At 35.5% G+C, this 20275-nt stretch overlaps 1 protein-coding gene across 1 annotated transcript in view; it reads right to left on the bottom strand.

Moving 5' to 3' along the window:
• Window positions 1-20275, bottom strand: part of Nfatc3 (nuclear factor of activated T cells 3) — a 107155-nt gene that overhangs the window by 35438 nt on the left and 51442 nt on the right. The window contains 5 exon segments of the mRNA XM_047527898.1: window positions 171-209; window positions 212-342; window positions 3541-3658; window positions 3661-3739; window positions 17435-17597. Coding sequence (XP_047383854.1) covers window positions 171-209; window positions 212-342; window positions 3541-3658; window positions 3661-3739; window positions 17435-17597 — 530 coding nt within the window.

The raw sequence follows: 20275 nt of genomic DNA on the forward strand, positions 1-20275 counted from the left end.
GGTTGGCTTTGAACTGCAATACTCCTGCCTCAGCATCCCAAGTCACTGGAATTACAGGCATGCACTACTGCACAGCTTCAGTTTATACTTTAATGTACACATTATATTGAAAGCAAAATAGAAAATAAACTATTTTAAATAAAATCTTAAAACATATCAACCTCACTTACAGCATTCAACAGGTATAGATGCTATCTGCAGAGAAAGGACTTTCCATTGGGCTGTGGGATGTGTACACGAAACACAAGTCGTACTCTAGTATTCTTTCTGCCGATATCAGTTTCTCCTTTTCGAAGCTCTATATCTGAATTGCGAAGTTTCAAAATACCTGCACAGTCAATACTAGGGAAAAAAATACAAAAATTTTGTTTGCTTACTGATAACCAGTGTTTCTGAACAACTCAACTACATAGACATATATTGTCAATTTGTCAGGGAAGAACTATCTACCCAAAATCAGGTCAAAAATAAAGATATGAAGGACTGTCTTAGAACTCTTAAGAAATCACAAAAAAACACAAACTACAAAAATATTCATTTACAGCAATGAAAATATTAAATTCTACTTAAAATTATAATTATCTTTCTTTTAGACCAGAATATAACTTTGCCACAACCGTACTCATCCAGTATATATATATATTTTTTTTTGTACCAGGGATTGAACTCAGGGGCACCTGACCACTGAACCACATCCCCAGACCTATTTTGTATTTTATTTAGAGACAGGGTTTTATTGAGTTGCTTAGCACCTAGCTTTTGCTGAGGCTGGCTTTGAACTCACAATCTTGCCTCACCTTCAGAGCCACTGGATTACAGGCGGGCACCACCATGTCCGGCCTCATCCAGTTTTAAAAACAGAAAGAAGTTATGAGAAGGTAAGGCAATGGATACTGGCATCCTACATTTAAAGTATCTTGTAGGATGGCTCTGTGATCTACAGTTTAGTGCACAATTTAGTCTTATATGTACAAGAGAGATTTAATCTTGAATAACCAAGCTTGTGGATAACTAGGTAAAACTGGGGGAGTATCAACTAATCTTCCCACCTTACTGTCTTCAGAGAACAGTAAGGCATTTAATACACACCTAAGGCTCATTTATAAGTTAATTACTTTGAAAAATGATCTTATCTGTCACTTAGAATTTTATACCTACTACTGCCTGAAACTACAAGGATTGACCATATGATACTGTTATATTCAACAGTTACTAGGATACTAGTTTATCTTAGTTAATAGCTTACCTAATATTTAGTTACTTGGCAAAAAAGGATCATTTGGCATTAGCTCCCCTGCTATTTATACTCCAGGAAAAAGTTTCTTAGGTCTGGGTAACTTTTTAGTTGCCCCTCAACCCTTTTTCTTTTTTTTTTTTTTTTACTACTGGAAATGAACCCAGGGTTACTCTACCACTGGGACTACATCCCCAGTCCTTTTTTATTTAAGACAGGGTCTCATTACATTGCCCATGCTAGCCCCCAACTTGCAATCCTCCTGCCTCAGTCTCACCATTAGCTGGGATTACAGAAGTGTACCACATTTGACTTTATTCAGTCATTTCTTGAATATGCACAATATTGTCACAAGCACTGGATCCTATATAATTATTGTTCCCCAATCTACTAGTGGAGAGCAGACAAAATAAGCAGAGATGCTTCAGGTGTGCATGTGGGAGGATTGGGTGAGAGAAACTATTTGCTTGCTGACTAGTCACAGTAGTGTTGCCTGCAGCTTTGTCTTTACTCTGATCTAGGTAAGCAGTGTATTGTCAGGTCTAGTTAGGGAAAGACAAATCATAACTATCACTCTGTTTGACGTGCTAGTACTTAATAGATGGAGGAGGTGTGTATGTTCTAATTTCACTGCTCTAATTTTTCATACTATTTGGGATTGAAACTTTCCCAATTTCATGAGAGACCGATTTCGTAGAAACTCATGTACTCTTTTTTCTTTCACGGATTGGTTTATATATTGTTTTACAGAGAGGATATAAGGCATTTTATAATACAAATAAGGCCAAGAAAAGAAAAACAAAAATTTTAAAGTAGAAGAATAGGAAATAAATATATCCCAAATTGAAGGTTATATAAATTACTATAATTATTATAACTGAACTTAACTATGAACTCTCTGGAAAGCAAAGCAAAAAGTAAAGGTGATAAAGTTTTTATAGGTTTTCTTTTTGTTGTTGCCTGATAGAGCAAAATCTACCATGTCATTAAGAAACATGAACATTTTCTTTAAGTTCAAAGAAGTGTGTGTGTGTTTAATACTGACCAACCTAAGATAAAATGCTTTTTAACAGTAATTTTCCAGATTTGAATTAAGTACTGGGCATGGTGATGCACACTGGTAGTCTCAGCACTGTAGACTGAGGCAGACAGATCACCTGAGCTCAGAAGTTCAAGACCAGCCTAGGCATTACAATAAGACCCCATCTCAAATATAAATGAATGATAAATAAATAAGAGTATTCACATGGCTATTTCTTACATTGTCCCTCCAGCGAAAGGAGAAAGTACAATAAGCTTCTAGTGATTTTCAATTTAACTTGATTCAAGTATAGTACTTTGACTATTTGTTGGAATGAATGGAAACATTACCTACAAACTGGCCACTACAGAGCAACTTTTTAGCTCTTAGAAAAAGACAGTTCAAGGTTAAGTTTTAATTTCCCTCAGTAGCTGACTAATTGTATACTAATGTGTTTCTGATGCTACATGAAAAGTAAGATCTAGAGCAAAAGAATGATGCTTCCTTGAATTCTCATTCAAAGGTTAGCCCACATTGTTTTGAAGGTGGGGAGGTAGGCAATGAGTCAATGCAATACCTGGGGTAAAGTCAAATGTTCCTTACAGACACTTAAAAGTTTAAAATTATATGCAATGTTTATTTATTGTTCATTCTATTACACTGAATAACTTGATGAAGTCAATATATTTTATTACCTAAGATGATGCCCAGCTAGTAGCGCATGATCCACTAACATATGCCAAATTGAATTTTCTTTTGGAAATATGCACCACCTCAGCAAATGTGCTAACCAATAATATCACTTCAGTTAACTTAGAACAATGACTATTTTATTATATATATACAGACATATATAACGTGTGTTTAATATATATATTGTGTGTGTGTATGGAGGATAGTGGCAACTGACCCAAGGGATGCTTTACCACTGAACTACACCCCTATTTCCTTTCAGTTTTTAGTTTTGAAAACAGGGTCTGCTAATTGCTGAGGCTGGCCTCAAACTTGCTTGTTGTTCTCCTACTGCAGCCTCCCAAATCACTGGGATTACTGGTGTGCACTACCATACCCCAGCTCTATATATGGTCTTTTTGAAAGTTGTTTTAGGGGCTGGGGTTGGGCTCAGTGGTAGAGTGCATTGCCTAGCAGGTGTGAAGCACTGGTTTGATCCTTAGCATCACATATAAATAAATTAAAGGTATTGTGTCCATCTACAACTAAAAACATTTAAAAAAATTGTTTCAGGAAAAGAAAGAAGTGCCCATTTGGGGGTGTTTTCAAATACCTGGCTGACATATTGTTTTCAGGAAGAAGTGGAATTTCTAGAACTTTTGTACTGGCAATTATTATCTCTTGGCTTGCAGTAGCAACTGTTTTTCCAGTGATTCGATGCACCTGGTAAATGCATGAGGTCGTAAGTATCGATCATCTGCTGTTCCAATAAACATCTGTAGATTTATCGGCTTTTCACTATAGCCCAGGAGCTAGTTAGGAAGAATAAAAAGAGAAAAAGCACAAATCATTATTCAAACCATTTTACAATAAGCTCACAAAAGTAAGTCCTAAACTCAGGTCTGCATGCTCTATAAGGCTACAAATCTTTAAATCCTTATATTTGTATCATATGCTGTCAATACATAAAATGCATTTCAAAAAAGACAAGGATAAAAAAAGTAATCAGTGAACAGTCCTCCAAAGAGAGGTATGTTGTTTTTTCTTTTTCCTGATATCTGAATCATCAAAAATTTTCCAAATCCTTTTGACTCCACTGTGAATAACACAAACAAAAGCTGATTCTTTATAATGGACATATTAACTACTTAGTCTAGACCTAATGATTTGGGTGTATAGGAAGGTTCTCCTGCAGAGTACTAAAATCAGAGGCACTTTGCTTTAGTTAAATATTCTGAAAAACTCTGTTACCAACTTAGAATTCAAATGACTTAACAAGATGGGCAACTTTTCTTTCTCTGGTACCCTTTCTTTTACTGAGGTTAAAATGCCTACATATGACTGACCTGGGGGATGATCAGCAGTTGCTTGAAGGCAAAAATAGTGACTACAAGAAAGGATGTAATTAAAAGAAATAGAGTCTTAAGAAGTATACAATAGGAGATCCAAGATGGCGGACTAGAGGGAGGCTGCGTTCCTTGTCGCTCCTTAACTCTGGTTTCAAGCAGAGGATATCTGTTTCTTGATTGCTCACTGTCAGGTGCCTATCATCCACCATTTGCCTGCCTCTCGCCTGTCCATTGCCTGCCTTACACCTATCCATTACCCAACGCACAAGGTTCACCTCCCGATAGCCCGACAACAGTCAGCAAACTGATCACCGACGCCAGTGGAGCACCAGCTGCCTGCTGTTGCCTGGAAGTTCACCGTTACAGTAACTGCAGGTTTGATTACACGTGGCTGCCGCCATTTTGAGACAACACCCAGGCCCTGTAGGACCCCTGGCCAGACTGACTGAGCCCCATCTCCAGGATCCCTCAGCCTGACAGATCACTCCCTGCCTCTGGAGCCCTCACATCAACTGACTGCTCCCTGCTGCCAAGGACCCCCAGACAACTGACTGCGCCCTATCACTGGGACCCCAGATGGACTGATTGCAACTGGCCTCCAGGATCCCACAACCACACCAAACATACCTGACCTCCAGGACCCCTACCTGACCAACCCCATCCCACCTCCAGGACCTCCTGCTGACCACGGCCATACCCTGAGCTGCAGCTCCCCATTTGCCAACACATTTAGAAGTTAGAGTGGCCATCTTCGATAATCCTGGAAGCCGTAGCTCCGATCTTTAGGTGGGGCAAAACCCATCCTGAGACACCTGCTGGAGACTTGAAGCTCATGCATCAGGCTACTGAACTTTGGGAGGTTTCATTACTATACGACTGTATACTGTAGATTTTCTTTTTTCTCCTTATTGAAAAAACTTAAGTTTTTATTCTTTACTTTTCTCGCTTTTTTCCTTTTGTTTACCTGTTCCCTCAGAGTCTCTTTCTCCCTTTTTTGCATGCTAACATCCAATTTCTTTTGATTACATTCTCACCCTTTCTATTATCTAGAACTTCTGTATATTCTTTTCTTATCCCATTAACAGCCACATTCTACATCCGTCTGCATCCTCTTTGTCCTCCATTTGAAACTGCAGACCTTATTGCAAACCTGTTTGTTTAACTGAAAATAATATTTGAACTCATTCTGTTTATTATGACAATTTTGTTATTGTCCTCATAGGGGCTATTTGGTCTAGGATTGCATAGTGTCTGAATTGGGGCAATGCTAATATTGACTCCCCTTAAAGAAAGGGTTTTGGAAACCTATAGGGCCACTATTAGCCTATAGGGGGAAATCTGCAATGCTAGAGGGGAAGATACATGAACAACATGAAAAAACAAGGGAAGAAAATGATCCAAACAAATCTAGATCCTATATTGATAGAATCCAATGACAGTATGTTAAAAGAAATGTCAGAAAAGGACTTTAGATTATACATGATTAAGATGATTCTCAAAGCAAAGGATGAGATAAGACAGCAAATGCAGGCAATGAATGATAATACCAATAAGCTGAAAGAGCAACTGCAGAAAGCAAAAGATCATTTCAACAAGAGATAGAGATTCTCAACAAAAAAAAAAAAAAAAAAAAAAAAAAAAAAAAAAACCAAATGGAAATGAAGGAAACAATAAACTAAATAAAAAATTCCTTGAAATGAAGGAAACAATAAACCAAATAAAAAACTCAATGGAAAGCATCACCAAAATCTAGACCACTTGGAGGACAGAACCTCAGACAATGAAGACAAAATATTTAATCTTGAAAATAAAGTTGCCCAAACAGAGAAGATGATACGAAATCATGGACAGAATCTCCAAGAACTATGGGACATCATGAAAAGACCAAATTTAAGAATTATCGGGATTGAGGAAGGCACAGATATACAAACCAAAGGAATGAACAACCTATTCAATGAAATAATATCAGAAAATTTCCCCAAACCTGAAGAATGAAATGCAGAATCAAATACAAGAAGCTTATGGAACACCAAATGCACAAAATCACAACAGTTCCACACCAAGGCACATTATAATGAAAATGCCAAACATTCAAAATAAAGATAGGATTTTGAAGGCCACGAGAGAAAAGCATCAGATTACATATAAGGGGAGACCCAATACAGATAAGCAGCCGATTTCTCAACCAGACTCTAAAAGCTAGAAGGGCCTGGAACAACGTATTTCAGCTCTGAAAGAACATGGTTGCTAACCAAGACATCCTATACCCAGCAAAACTAACCTTCAGATTTGAAGATGAAATAAAATCCTTCCATGATAAACAAAAGTTGAAAGAATTTACAAATAGAAAGCCTGCACTACAGAATATTCTCAACAAAATATTCCATGAGGAGGAAATGAAAAACAACAATGCAGAACAGCAAAGGGAGGAAATACCTTAAAGGAAAATCCACTCAAAGGAGAAACCAAGCAAAGTTAAAAATCAAAAATAAGCCCAAATGACTGGGAATACAAATCATATCTCAATAATAACCCTGAACATTAATGGCCTAAACTCATCAATCAAAAGACATAGACTGGCAGAATGGATTAAAAAGAAAGACCGAACAATATGCTGCCTGCAAGAGACTCATCTCATAGAAAAAGACATCCACAGACTAAAGGTGAAAGGGTGGGAAAAAAACTACCACGCACATGGACTCAGTAAAAAGCGGGGGTTTCCATCCTTATATCAGATAAAGTGGACTTCAAGCCAAAGTTAGTCAGAAGGGATAAAGAAAAACATTTCATACTGTTTAAGGGAACCATAAATCAGGAAAACATAACAATAGTAAATATTTATGCCCCAAACAACGGTGCATCCCCGTACATCAAACAAATCCTCCTCAATTTCAGGAATCAAATAGACCACAATACAATAATTCTGGGTGACTTTAATGCACCGCTGTCACCACTAGATAGATCTTCCAAACAAAAAACCAACCAAAGAAAACCATAGACCTCAATAACACAATCAATAACCTAGATTAATAGACATATATAGAATATTCCATCCGTCAACGAGTGGATTCACTTTCTTCTCAGCAGCACATGGAACCTTCTCGAAAATAGACCATATGTTATGCCACAAAGCAGCCCTTAGGAAATGCCAAAAAAACAGAGATACTGCCTTGTGTTCTATCAGATCATAATGGACTGAGAATAGAAATCAATGACAAATAAAAACAGAAATTACTCCAACACCTGGAGACTAAACAACATGCTACTGAATGAAACATGGGTAACAAAAAACATCAGGGAGGAGATAAAAAAATTCTTAGAGGTCAATGAGAACAATGATACAACATATCAAAATTTCTGGGACACTATGAAAGCAGTAGTAAGAGGAAAATTCATTGCATGGAGCGCATTCCCAGAAAAGAATGAAAAGTCAACAACTTAATGACCTAACATTACAGCTCAAAGCCCTAGAAAAAGAAGAACAGAATAATAGCAAAAGTAGTAGAAGACAGGAAATAATTAAAATCAGAGCTGAAATCAATGAAATTGAAACAAAAGAAACAGTTCAAAAATTGACAAAACAAAAAGTTGGTTCCTTGAGAAAGGAAACAAACTAGACAAACCCTTAGCCACACTAACAAAGAGAAGGAGAGAGAAAACTCAAATTACTAAAATTCGTGATGAAAAGGAAATATCATGACAGACACCACTGAGATACAGAACATAATGAGAAGCTAGTTTGAAAATCTGTATTCCAACAAAATAGAAACTACCAAAGACATTGACAAATTTCTAGAGACATATGCTCCTCCCAAACTGAACCAGTAGGACATACACAATTTAAACAGATCAATATCAAGCGATGAAATAGAAGAAATAGAAGAAGCCATTAAAAATCTACCATCCAAGAAAAGCCCAGGACCAGACGGATTCTCAGTCGAGTTCTACAAGACCTTCAAAGAAGAACTCATTCCAATACTTCTCAAAGTATTCCAGGAAATAGAAAAGGAGGGTACCCTACCAAACTCATTCTATGAAGCTAATATCACCCTCATACCCAAACCAGGAAAAGACACATCAAGGAAAGAAAATTTTAGACCAATGTCCTTGATGAATATAGATGCAAAGATCCTTAACAAAATATTGGCAAACCGTATCCAAAAACATACTAACGTATGAAAGACGTGAGCAATTATTTCACCAAGGAGGAGGTAAGATGGTGAATAAGCATGTGAAAAATCTTCCAAGTTAAAAGTAGGATTTGTAATCTAGTTAAGAATATTGTACCACTATCAATTTCCTGATTTTGATATTTTACTATACTTCAATACTGCAGGAATGCTGGGTGTGGTGGTGCCCACCTATAATCCTAGCTGCTCAGGAAGCTGAGGCAGCCTCAGCAACTTAGTGAGACCCTGTCTCTAAATAAAATATAAAAAAGGACTGGGGATGTTGCTCAGTGGTTAAGTGCCTAGTACCTGTCCCCTCCACTCTCTCTCTCTCTCTATATATATATATATCGCACATTTTCTTGTGGCTTTTTTCCCCTTGGTGCTGGGGATTAAACCCAGGGCCTCATGCGTGCCAGGCAAGTTGCTCTGTCACTGAGCTACATCTCCAAACCAAGGTATAAATATTTTGAATCTTTTCCCCACTTACTGAAATTTGAAAAATGATGTTTGAAATTGTTTTCATTTTGAGACTGTTTTACCATATTTCAAGATCTATTTCCTAGTGATGATTTTTGTTATTATATGCATATTTCCACTTTTAAGCAATTTATATTGTATAAATTTAATTTTGTATGTTTTAGTATCCCTACAGTATTATATCATATTACTAGTATATCTAGATTCATACTCCCTAACCCCAAGTAATTTAGCAGAACTGGTAATAGAACTACTTTTATTGAAGTTGCTATAGTAGTAACCTTCAGGTTTTAACCCTCCAGCTTTAGTTAAATTAAGCAGACCAGATCTTTGCTATGGAAACAGTACTGAAGCATAACAACTTATACTTACTTTGTTTTACAGAGGGTGGCCTGAAGAGAAGTTAGGTTTAGGGTTTGTTACTGATACTAGATGAAAGTTTTAAGTGAATAGTTTTAACAATAGTAATAATTTGTTTATTGCCTAAAATAAATGCTCCTCTGAAAATGGGATGGGATGATAGCCTAATTAATTTATTTGATCTTCCTTTAAAACCACTGAGATGCAAAGATAGCTACTGCATTTGAAGCAAATGTCTGCTGAAATTTGTGTTAAGAAATATGTGTGTGTACATATATATATATATATTGTGTGTATGTGTATGTATGTGTGTATATATATATTTTTTTTGTCACAGGAAATTATAAATTAAAACTATACTGAGTTATCATTACATTCTTATGAGAATGGTTAAGATTAAAAGACTAGTAATCAATTATTGGTGAGAATATGGAGAAAATAGAACTTTCACATATGGCTGACTGAGAAAAATTGGTAAAGCTACTTTAGAAAAACAGCAATTCCACTCCTGGACATGCACCTCCCAAAAGTGAATGCTTTGCCTAAGTAAGTCATGTTGAAAAACAAAAACAAAATAGTGCATAGCAGCTTTATTCATAATTGTCCAAAACTAGACACAAACCAAGTGTCTTAGAACAGGAAAACAGATAAACTAGTAGGAAATTATAAAATATGAACAAAGAGCAATGGAAAAGAAAACTACAAAAAAAAAAAAAGATAAATCTTACAGTCATAATGTTGATAAAAGGGTAGAAAGAAAAGTGATATACTATGAGCCCATTTATGTGAAACTGAAAAATAAGAAAATTTATCTGGAGCTGAGGATATAGCTTAATGATAGAACACAAGCCTAGCACCCACAAGATCCTAGATTTGATCTTCAGCATTGACAACAAAACAAACAAAATGACAAAAACAAACAAACAAACAAAAAACAAACAACTAATCTATAGTGGTTAAGAGCTCAGAAGTATGATTACCTTTGGTTGGGTAAGAGGGATAGGCATATAAATTGGGAAGGGACACAAGAGAATCTCCTGAAATGCTTAAGTGTTCTATATATTAAGTTGTGTGGTAGTTTCATGGGTGTGTATATTTGAAATTGACTGAGCTGTATGTCTCAAGATTTGTGTACTTTATTGATATACTCCTTTAAATTTATCTTTATTGTAAACAAATGGGATACATGTTGTTTCTGTTTGTACAAGGAGTAACAGCATATCACTTGCGTAATCATACGTTCACATAGGGTAACGATGTTTGATTCATTCTGTTATTTTTTCTTCCCCCCACCCCTCCCACCCCTCTTTTCCCTCTATACAGTCCCTCCTTCCTCCATTCTTGCCACCCCCCCACACCCTAATATGTGTCATCATCCACTTATAAGCGAGATCATTTGTCCTTTGGTTTTTTGAGATTGGCTTATCTCACTTAGCATGATATTCCCCAATTTCATCCATTTGCCTGCAAACGCCATAGTTTTATTATTCTTTATAGCTGAGTAATATTCCATTGTATATATATATACCACAGTTTCTTTACCCATTCATCAATTGAAGGACATCTAGGTTGGTTCCACAGTCTGGCTATTGTGAATTGAGCAGCTATGAATATTGATGTGGCTGTATCTCTGTACTATGCTGATTTTAAGTCCTTTGGGTATAGGCCGAGGAGTGGGATAGCTGGGTCAAATGGTGGGTCCATTCCCAGTTTTCTAAGAAATCTCCACACTGCTTTCCAGAGTAGCTGCACTAATTTGCAGCCCCACCAGCAATGTAGAGTATACCTTTTTCCCAACATCCTCTCCAACACCTATTGTTGCTTGTATTCTTGATGATCGCCATTCTAATTGGGGTGAGATGGAATCTTAGTGTAGTTTTGATTTGCATTTCTCTTATTACTAAAGATGATGAACATTTTTTCATATGTTTGTTGATTGCTTGTAGATCTTCTTCTGTGAAGCGTCTGTTATTGATATATTCTTAGATAACAATAAGAAGTTTTATAAAACAGCTGGGGCTTGGGCTCAGGGGCAGAGTCTTTAGAACCACATAAAAATGAATGAATGAATGAATAAATAAAATAATTATTTTAAAAGTTTTATAAAACAGAAGGGGAAAATAAAAACAAGTTAGCACAAACTGAATACAATCAAGGTATCTTATCCTTAAGAACCAAACCAATTTTATGTGTGAAGGTCAGACGAATGTTTGTTTCTTTCTTTTCCTGCAGTGCTAAGGATGGAACCTTGGGCCTCATGCATGCTAGGTAAGCACTCTACTTCTAAGCTACATCCCTAGCTCATCCCCTTCACCTCCCCAGACTTAAAAATCCTCAGAATAGGGGAGAAATCTCCCAACTACCACATCTGTTAATGGAAAGAATGTGATCTTAGAAATGGGCACACACAGAAAAGTGTCACATACATTGTACAACCCAGCAATTGTGTTGGAATAATGTAGACTCAAGATCAATAAGTTCAGTTTTCTATTTGAAATGACATACTTTCAAATGTATTGCTTATTTTTCTCTTTATGTTAGAAAAATTGAGAACTTTTAAATACAGACCACAGTGGAATAAAGAAGCATCTCCTCTTGCTCCAGTTCCTTACAAAACAGACAGTATGTGTGGGGTGGGGGAAAGATGGGGAAAACAGTCAAAATCTACCAGTAAAATCAAAAAGGCAAACTTTGATCTAAAAACTTCAGAGTGATGGTGGAAGATGGGATGGTTGAGGGTGGAGGGAGGAATGTGAAACAAGATAGTGATAGAGAATAGCATAGCTGCTAACCAACATATACTTTTATTGACCAGAAAGAGTAGTAACAAAGAGTAAGGAGAAAATGCACAGAATGCTTACTGATGCAATTTATAGCAAGAAGGTTTACCTTATAAGTTGGCACCCCTGAGGAAAGTCAAAGAAAAACTCTGAAGATTAAAAAAATATTTTTAAGCCAATTGATTTCTGACAAAGGCATCAAGAACACACAATAGATCGGCCTGGCTTGGTGGCGCATGTCTGTAATCCCAGTGACTCAGGAGGCTCAAAGCGAGCCTCAGCAAAAGAGGCACTAAGCAACTCCATGAGAGCCTGTCTCTAAATAAAACAGAAAAAATAGGGCTGAGGATGTGGCTTAGCAGTTGAGTGTCTCTGGGTTCAATCCTGGCACCCCCAACATTCCCCCAAAAAGAACATACATTAGGATAAGAACAGCACCTTCAATAAAAGATGCTGGGAAAACTGAATAACCACATGCAAAAGAATGAAATCAAACCTACTCCCACTCCACTCCACTACTGAGGATTAAACCCAGGGGCACTTTACTACTGAGCTACATTCCTAGTCCTTTTTCTTTATATTTTAAGAGAGGGTCTTGCTAAGTTGCAGAGGCAAGCCTTGAATTTGCAATCCTCCTGCTTCAGCCTCCCAGTGGCTGGGATACAGTATGTGCCACTAAACCCAGCCAGAATAATATTATATACCTCAGTTTCTACCACTTAACATACAATGCCTGACAATCGATATCAAATTACATGCAACACAAAAAGCAAGAAAAACAGTTCACTATCAGAGGCAAAGTAATCAGTAGGGCCAGACCTAAAAATGACCCAGATGAGGGGTGGGGAGAAGGAAAAATTAACAGAATGAAACAAACATCATTACCTTATGTATATGTATGATTATGCAAATGGTGTGACTCTACTTCATGAACAACCAGAGAAACAACAGTTGTACCCCATTTGTGTAGAGTGAATAAAATAAATAAATAAATAATAAGACCCAGATATTGGAACTATCAAATTAACAATTTAAAATAATTACAATGGGGTTGGGGGTACAGTTCAGTGGGGTTTGATCCCTAGAATCACCAGAAAATAAAGATTAATAATACATTCAAGTCTCAGTGAAAAAGTTAGATAGAAATGGGAACAAAAATGGAATTTTAGTAGAAAAATGAAAACCATGAATCAAAAGGGAATAAAGTAAAACAGACTGGAGCATCAGGGAGCTGTGGGACAATATACAATGGCTTGAAGTAAATATTAAAAAGAAAAATTGCTTGATTACTTTTAGTTGTTTTAGAATACAATTGATACCTAAAGCAAAAACTGTAACGATGTCCTATGAACTTATAGCATACTTAAAATGTCTGACAAAAGTACAAAAATAAGAAGAAAGAATTGGGAGAATACACAAGAACTGGTAAGCAATATGCAGAAATATAAATTATGTTGACTTTATTTCCAAATCCCATGTTTTATTTCATCACAATGCTATCCTTTTAAAAGAGAAAACTGAGACTTAAATCTATTTGCATGTACTATATGGCAAATGTGGAGCAGAGATTTCTGTACTTGAAAGCACCAATTTTGTTCATCTTCATATACTCCTAAGATGAATGCTATACGTAATATTACATGTCAAATTAGGCTTGCCACAGAAATGACTAAGGATTTATTTTCAAAAGGTAACACAAAATTCAAATGAGATAAAAAGTTACTTAGATTAATATATTTCTCTATCCATTTTCTTCAGTGAAGATCTATTATTCATTTGCTATAGATTTGCTTGTTTTCTATGCTGGATTCCCATTTTTTCTCATGAATTTTAACTACTTTTTGAGTATGCAGAATAATAACTATTTACAAAAAAGTGTTATAACAAAATATATCCATTCATTTTTTACTCCAACAAGTATTATAAACAGTCTATAAAACCAAGTCGAAAATGTTTCAGTTGGTCAACTAACTTTTGCTATCTTTATTATCTTCACCAGTATAATTTACTCTTTGGATAACCCTTGTATTCTCACTTCTCCCCAAATATTCTACAGATATTCTTAGCTCCACTTAATGATTCCAAGTATGCTTTTCTGTTTCTTTATTTGAAGCACCGTATGATTCCTACCTCTTCTATGAAAGCTTTTCACAATTACCTTCTGTATTTATTTCTGTCTTCTGAACATGAAGTAGGTAAAATAGGATTAAAACGTGTTAAGAATTATTTTAAGTTTTCTCTTTAAAATTTCTTATTATTATTTTCTTGACATCATAATTGTATGTATATGGAGTACCAGAGTACACTGTAATGTTTTGGTATATGTATATAAATAGATATGGGAATAAATGAATAATTACCCTTAAAAATAATTGGGAAAATATTTTTTCTAACATTTTGAGGTACACTAAGCCAGGTGTAGTGGCACACAACTGTAATCCCAGATACTCACAAGGCTGAGACAGGAAGATTCCAAGTTCAGGGTCAGTCTATCAACTTATAAAGACCCTGTCTCAAAATAAAAAGAGCTGGGAATGTGGTTTAGTGGTAGGTGCTCTTGGTTCAATTCCTACTACAACCAAAAAAAAGGGAGTATATTTTTAAAAAATAATTTTATTTATTTATTTTAATTTTTATTTTTTTGTGGTGCTGGGGATTGAACCCAGGGCCTTGTGCTTGACAGGTAAGCACTCTACAAACTGAGCTATATTTCCAGCCAGGAAAGTATCTTATTCCCTGGGTACACAGGACAAAATGCAGTTTTGGTATTCAGGGTTTTTTTTGTTGTTGTTTTCCTGTTTTGTTTTCATTTTCCTTTTTGTTGTTGTTTTCAGCAATGGAAACTGAACCCAAGGCCTCACACATGCTAGACAAGCACTCCCTCAATCTAGTTTTTTTGATATTTAAAAATAATAGTAATAATAAAGTCTGGGTCTTTTGCCGAAGTAGAAAGGGTCACAGGGAATTACGATCTTCCAGAATGCTTTATCAAACTGAAGGATAAAGCAACACTCATGAAAATATAATACCGGTGAGAATCCTGGGAGTGGATCATCACACATGATATTGTCCACTCTACTGAGTCAAACCCAACAATGACTATTCTAACCTAATTCTCTACCTCTTTGCTCCAATTTCTTCTGGCTATAGACCATGGCTCTCAAACATAATAGGGACAAAAAACATAATTATTAGGCTGTCATAATTAAGTTTTTGTTTTTGCTTAATAAAAAGTAACAAAGTAATCTGATTAACTAAAAGAAAATAAAACCTCTCCCTAAAACACACACACAGCCCAAAAAGTGCTTGTGACCTTTCATTTTAAGAACTGAACACAAATTCAAGAAAGCAAAAGGCCGACTATAATGATAAAATACCAAATGAGTGAAAGGTAGAAACAAGAAATCAAACTAAAATTCAAAACACAAATGCAGATCTAATAAGTAAGTTAGAAATGTTAAGCAACAATCAGGTCACTAACATGGAGGGAAGTTTAAAATAAATCTGAATAAATAAGAAACAACATTAAAGTACCCAGAGAACAGAACACAAATGTTGAGGGTAAACAAAGACAAGTCAATGTCTGAATAATAAATGGAGTTACTGAAGAAAAGGACAAAATAAATGAAACAGGATATGTATAAGCATATATCATATTAACAATTTTTTGAATGAAAGAAGGAGGAACCTCAGATTGAAAGGGGCATCAGGTACTAAGACTGGTAAAGAATATCATCAAGTATTTGGAATACTCTAAGTTCATCATTTCAAATATGAAATAATTATTTAAGCAATAAGTTAGAAAAAGTCAGTTATTCACAAAAGAACGAATATAAAAACCATGATACCAATAGTGTTAATTTTCCCTTACTCAGGGAAACCATTTTTAATCAAAGGAAAATTGTAAAAGTAAATCACAAGGACACCCAAAAGTCTTTTGTTCATTTATGCATTTGTAAAAAATTATTTCCTGACAAGAAATGTCAAAGATATAAGAAACTGCTGGGTACAATGGTGCATGACTATTATCCAGTGATTAGGGACTTGGGAAGCTGAGGCAGGAGAATCCCAACTTTGAGGACAGCTTCAGTGACTTAGCAAGACCCTCAACAACTCTGTGAGACCCTGTCTCAAAAAATAAACAAGGCTGGGGATGTAGCTTAGTAGCAGAGTATAACCCTGGGATCCAATCTCAATACCACAAAAGGATACAGGATCTACATCCTTAATCAAATTTAACTGACTTGAAATAAACTCTGATTTAACATCAAAAAATGACTCTAACAGCAAATGAGAGAAGTTCATTTTTTTCTTTCTTCTATCTCTTTTCTCTCTCTCTCTCTTTTTTTTTTCCTTTTTTCAAGATGGGGTCTTACTAATGTTGCTCAGGCTAACCTGGAACTTCTGGGCACAAGAAATCCTACTGCCTCATTTCCAAAGTAGCTGGGATTACAGGCATGCATCACTGCACCTGGTTAGCTTTCAATATTTTGATAATTTATTTAACTTCTCTCTCTCTCTTTTTTTCCTTGCAATACTACAGACTGAACCCAGGTGTTCTCAATCACTGAGCTATATCCTTGGTCCTTTTTATTTTTTATTCTGAGACAGGGTCTTGCTAAGTTACCAAGGCTGGTCTCAAACTTGCAGTCTTTCAGCCTCAGATTTCTGAGTTACTGGGGTTATTAGTACACTCTACTATGCCTGGTTTAATTTGTTTTTAAACCTTAGATCTTTGAAGAACTCTTGAACAGAAGAACAGCATATAAGAGTCCACAGTTCTGCCAGGGGCCCACCTGACTGTCTGTGGCACTACCAGGAGGTAGTGAATCCTTTAAGAGGTAGGGCCTAGTGAGAAGTTTGGTATCTGGGGGTGTGATCCCACTGAAGGGAATGTTAGGACCCACTCCTTTTTCTCTCTTTACAAGGCAGTCTTCATGAGATTACCTGCTTCCCCTCCTACACACTCTAGCCACAGGCCTAACAGAAACAGTGTCAATCAACCATAGCCTGAATTCTCCAAACCTGTGAGTCAAAATAAAACTTTCTTCTTCATAAGCTGATTATCTCACGTATTTTGTGACAGTTGATCATCTCACGTATTTTGTTTCAGTGATGCAAAGTTGACTAATGCACTGCAATCATCTTTCCCCAGAGTTTCTCCAGTTGGAAAGTCAGTCAGGAAGAATATTTTTTAGGCTATCAAACAAAACTCAATACAGAAATGTAGACAGAGCCACAAGTACAGAAAACGAAGTTTCTCCAGATTTGAGTTTTCTCCTTATGAGCTCTTTAGTACCTAAATGAAAACCCATCTAATCACTAACAGGTGTGTGGTATATGCAAAGGAAGTTCCAAAACTCTCATACCTTCACAACAGGATGCCCTCCAGTAGATGCTTTTACTGCCCCTCGGCTACCTTCTGTTTCATAATGGGCTCGATGATGAGTTTTAGGTTGCACTTCTATTTTCAGTTCATATTGTCCAAAGTGAGTTGGTAAAGGCCAGTCTAGTGGAGGTAATGAAGATGTGCTATAAACAAAACACAAAAATGCACTTCAGCATGCTATTACTGCCAAGCAGTGATTTAAATCACCTCTGTGCCAGTGCTAACATCTTCTCCTGTGATTCGAAACAAAGGACTACAAAATAAAACTTCACATAGTTAAGTTATAACATTAGTTAGGATAGGAGCTTTATTAAAAATATATTTTTAGTTACAGATGAACACAATACTGTTATTGTATTTGTTTATGTGGTGCCGAGGATAGAACCCAGTGCTGCTTGTGTGCTAGGCAAGCACTCTACCACTGAGCCACAACCACAGCCCTGGTAGGTGTTTAATAAATAAATTTTAATCTTTTAATCTGAAGGCTAACGTCTATTTATCTATTTTTTGGTTTCCTGGATTTTTTTTTAAAAGGATAAACTCTTAACACTTTGTAAACCTACAACTGTTTCTCAACCATGTATCAAAAGAACATGAATTGATTTCTTAAAACAAAGATACACATCTTTGTATGTCTACCAATAGCTCTTCACAAACAGAAATCTCTTTTTGTCTCAGAATAAATACATTTCTCCCTCTCAGATGTAAATCTGGGAGGTCAGTCTTTTATGCATATAGATTACCCCATGTCTATTACTTTTTTGGTCATCTCTTTGAAAAATTGTTTATATTCAGTAGTATATTGCAATTTGAGGTCTAATTTTAATTTTGGTACATACTTAGCTAAAAAAAAATTAAGGATCAGCAACATCTTCAAATGTCAATTGTTTTTTTCTTGATCAATAAAACAACTTAAACAACTGAAATGCCCAAAGTTTTATTTATATATATTAACACTAAAAGTATAGAATAGAAAATGACATATGTCTATAAGTCAAATGTTAATGAACCCAAAGCTACAATAATATGTATTAAAAAGTAACATCATCTTAGTGGTTGATGAAATGGAACTTTTAAGGTCCCTTTTAATTTCTAAAATGCTATCACTCTTACTATAAATGTCTAAATTATTTCATTATTTCTCCTTCAATGTCCTCAGCCTACCTTAAGTCCTTCCACTGTGAAGTTCAAAGGAATTCATATTTATTAGTCTGAAACAACTCAACTTCATCAACTCGAAGTTCTATTACTTGCTCTGCAAGCTTGAGAAAATCCACACAGAAAGATTAAGATAAATTTCAGAAGGAGATTGATAGGTTCAAAGATATCATCAATATCACAATTCCAAATTATATTTTTCTGAAGTTAAGAATTGTAAAGATGATCATTCATACTGATGGAAAAGCATAAAAATAAATCCCTTAAACAGATACAGCGTTAAGTGAGAATTTAATATAAAGTATATTTTATAATTAATTATAGATTAGATTCATTCTTGAAATTGTGACAATTGACAAGCTATTTGGAAAGTAAAGTCATCATACTATTCTTCACTCCTTAAACAAAATATATTTCATCTGGATCCAAGATTCAAATATATATCTGATAAAAATATCATGCATGCTATATATAATAGACATAATGATAAACACAAAACTATTATAAATACGTGAAAGCTAGATTTTTAATTTTAATTATTTCAGAGTAGGATAAGATTTTCAATTGTAACACACAAGGTCAAAAAGGAAAAGATAAATACGAATATAAAAAATTTTTAAATTTCTCTACAAAAACAACAAAATCATAAATTTATAAAGCTGAGAGCAAAAAGTAAATTTTTATTAAAGTCAGGTACAATGGTGTATGCCTGTAGTCCCAGCTACTTAGGAGGCCGAGGCAAGAGGATGGTATGTTCAAAGTCAGCCTGGGAAACACAATTAATATAGTAAGATCTTGGTCAATCAGTCAGTTAACAAATAACATTATGAGGGAAAAATGCTTGCCACAAATTTGACAAGGGAAAGCTTTTAAAAATATAGCTAAGGGCTGGGGATATAGCTCAGTTGGTAGAGTGCTTGTCTTGCATGCACAAGGCTCTGGGTTCAATCGCCAGCAGCCAAAAAAAAATATATATATATGTATATGTGTGTTTATATATATATATATATATATAAAAACACACACACACACATATATAGTTAAATTTATCCCCAGTTAGTTTTATTTGTAATATAATTCACACTATAACCCACCTTTTACAAGATTTTCTAGATAAGAAAATTCCTTCGAGGGAATGCTTAAATGTAATTTCTTATTATCTACAATTAATTACCCATATATACTTTTGTGGAGGGGATACTGGGACTTGAACCCAGGACCTCACACATGTAAGCAAGTACTCTACTACTGAGCTATATCCCCAGTCCATTTTTAAATTTTATTTTGAGATAGAGTCTCCAAATTGTCCAAGCTGGCCTTGAGTTTGGGATTCTCCTCTCTCAGTCTCCTGAGGTAGCTGGGATTACAAATACGTGGCACCACACATAATACCTATATACCTTCAAAATTATAACTTTAGCCTATCTACTTTAAAGACATCAAAGAAAATAGAAATGGATTTTTAAGTTACTTATCCAGTAATAAGTTTTAAAAAATAATAATAAAAACGGAGCTGGGCGTGGTGTTACACAACTGTAATCCTAGAAACTAGTGAGGCTGAGGCAGGAGGAGTCCAAGTTTGAGGCCAGTCTCAGCAACTTAGCAAGGCCCTAAGTAATGTAGTGAGATCCTTTCTCAAAACAAAAATTAAAAGGGCTGGGGA

This window comes from Sciurus carolinensis, chromosome 16, assembly GCF_902686445.1.
Source record: "Sciurus carolinensis chromosome 16, mSciCar1.2, whole genome shotgun sequence".
Classification (NCBI taxonomy): domain Eukaryota; kingdom Metazoa; phylum Chordata; class Mammalia; order Rodentia; family Sciuridae; genus Sciurus; species Sciurus carolinensis.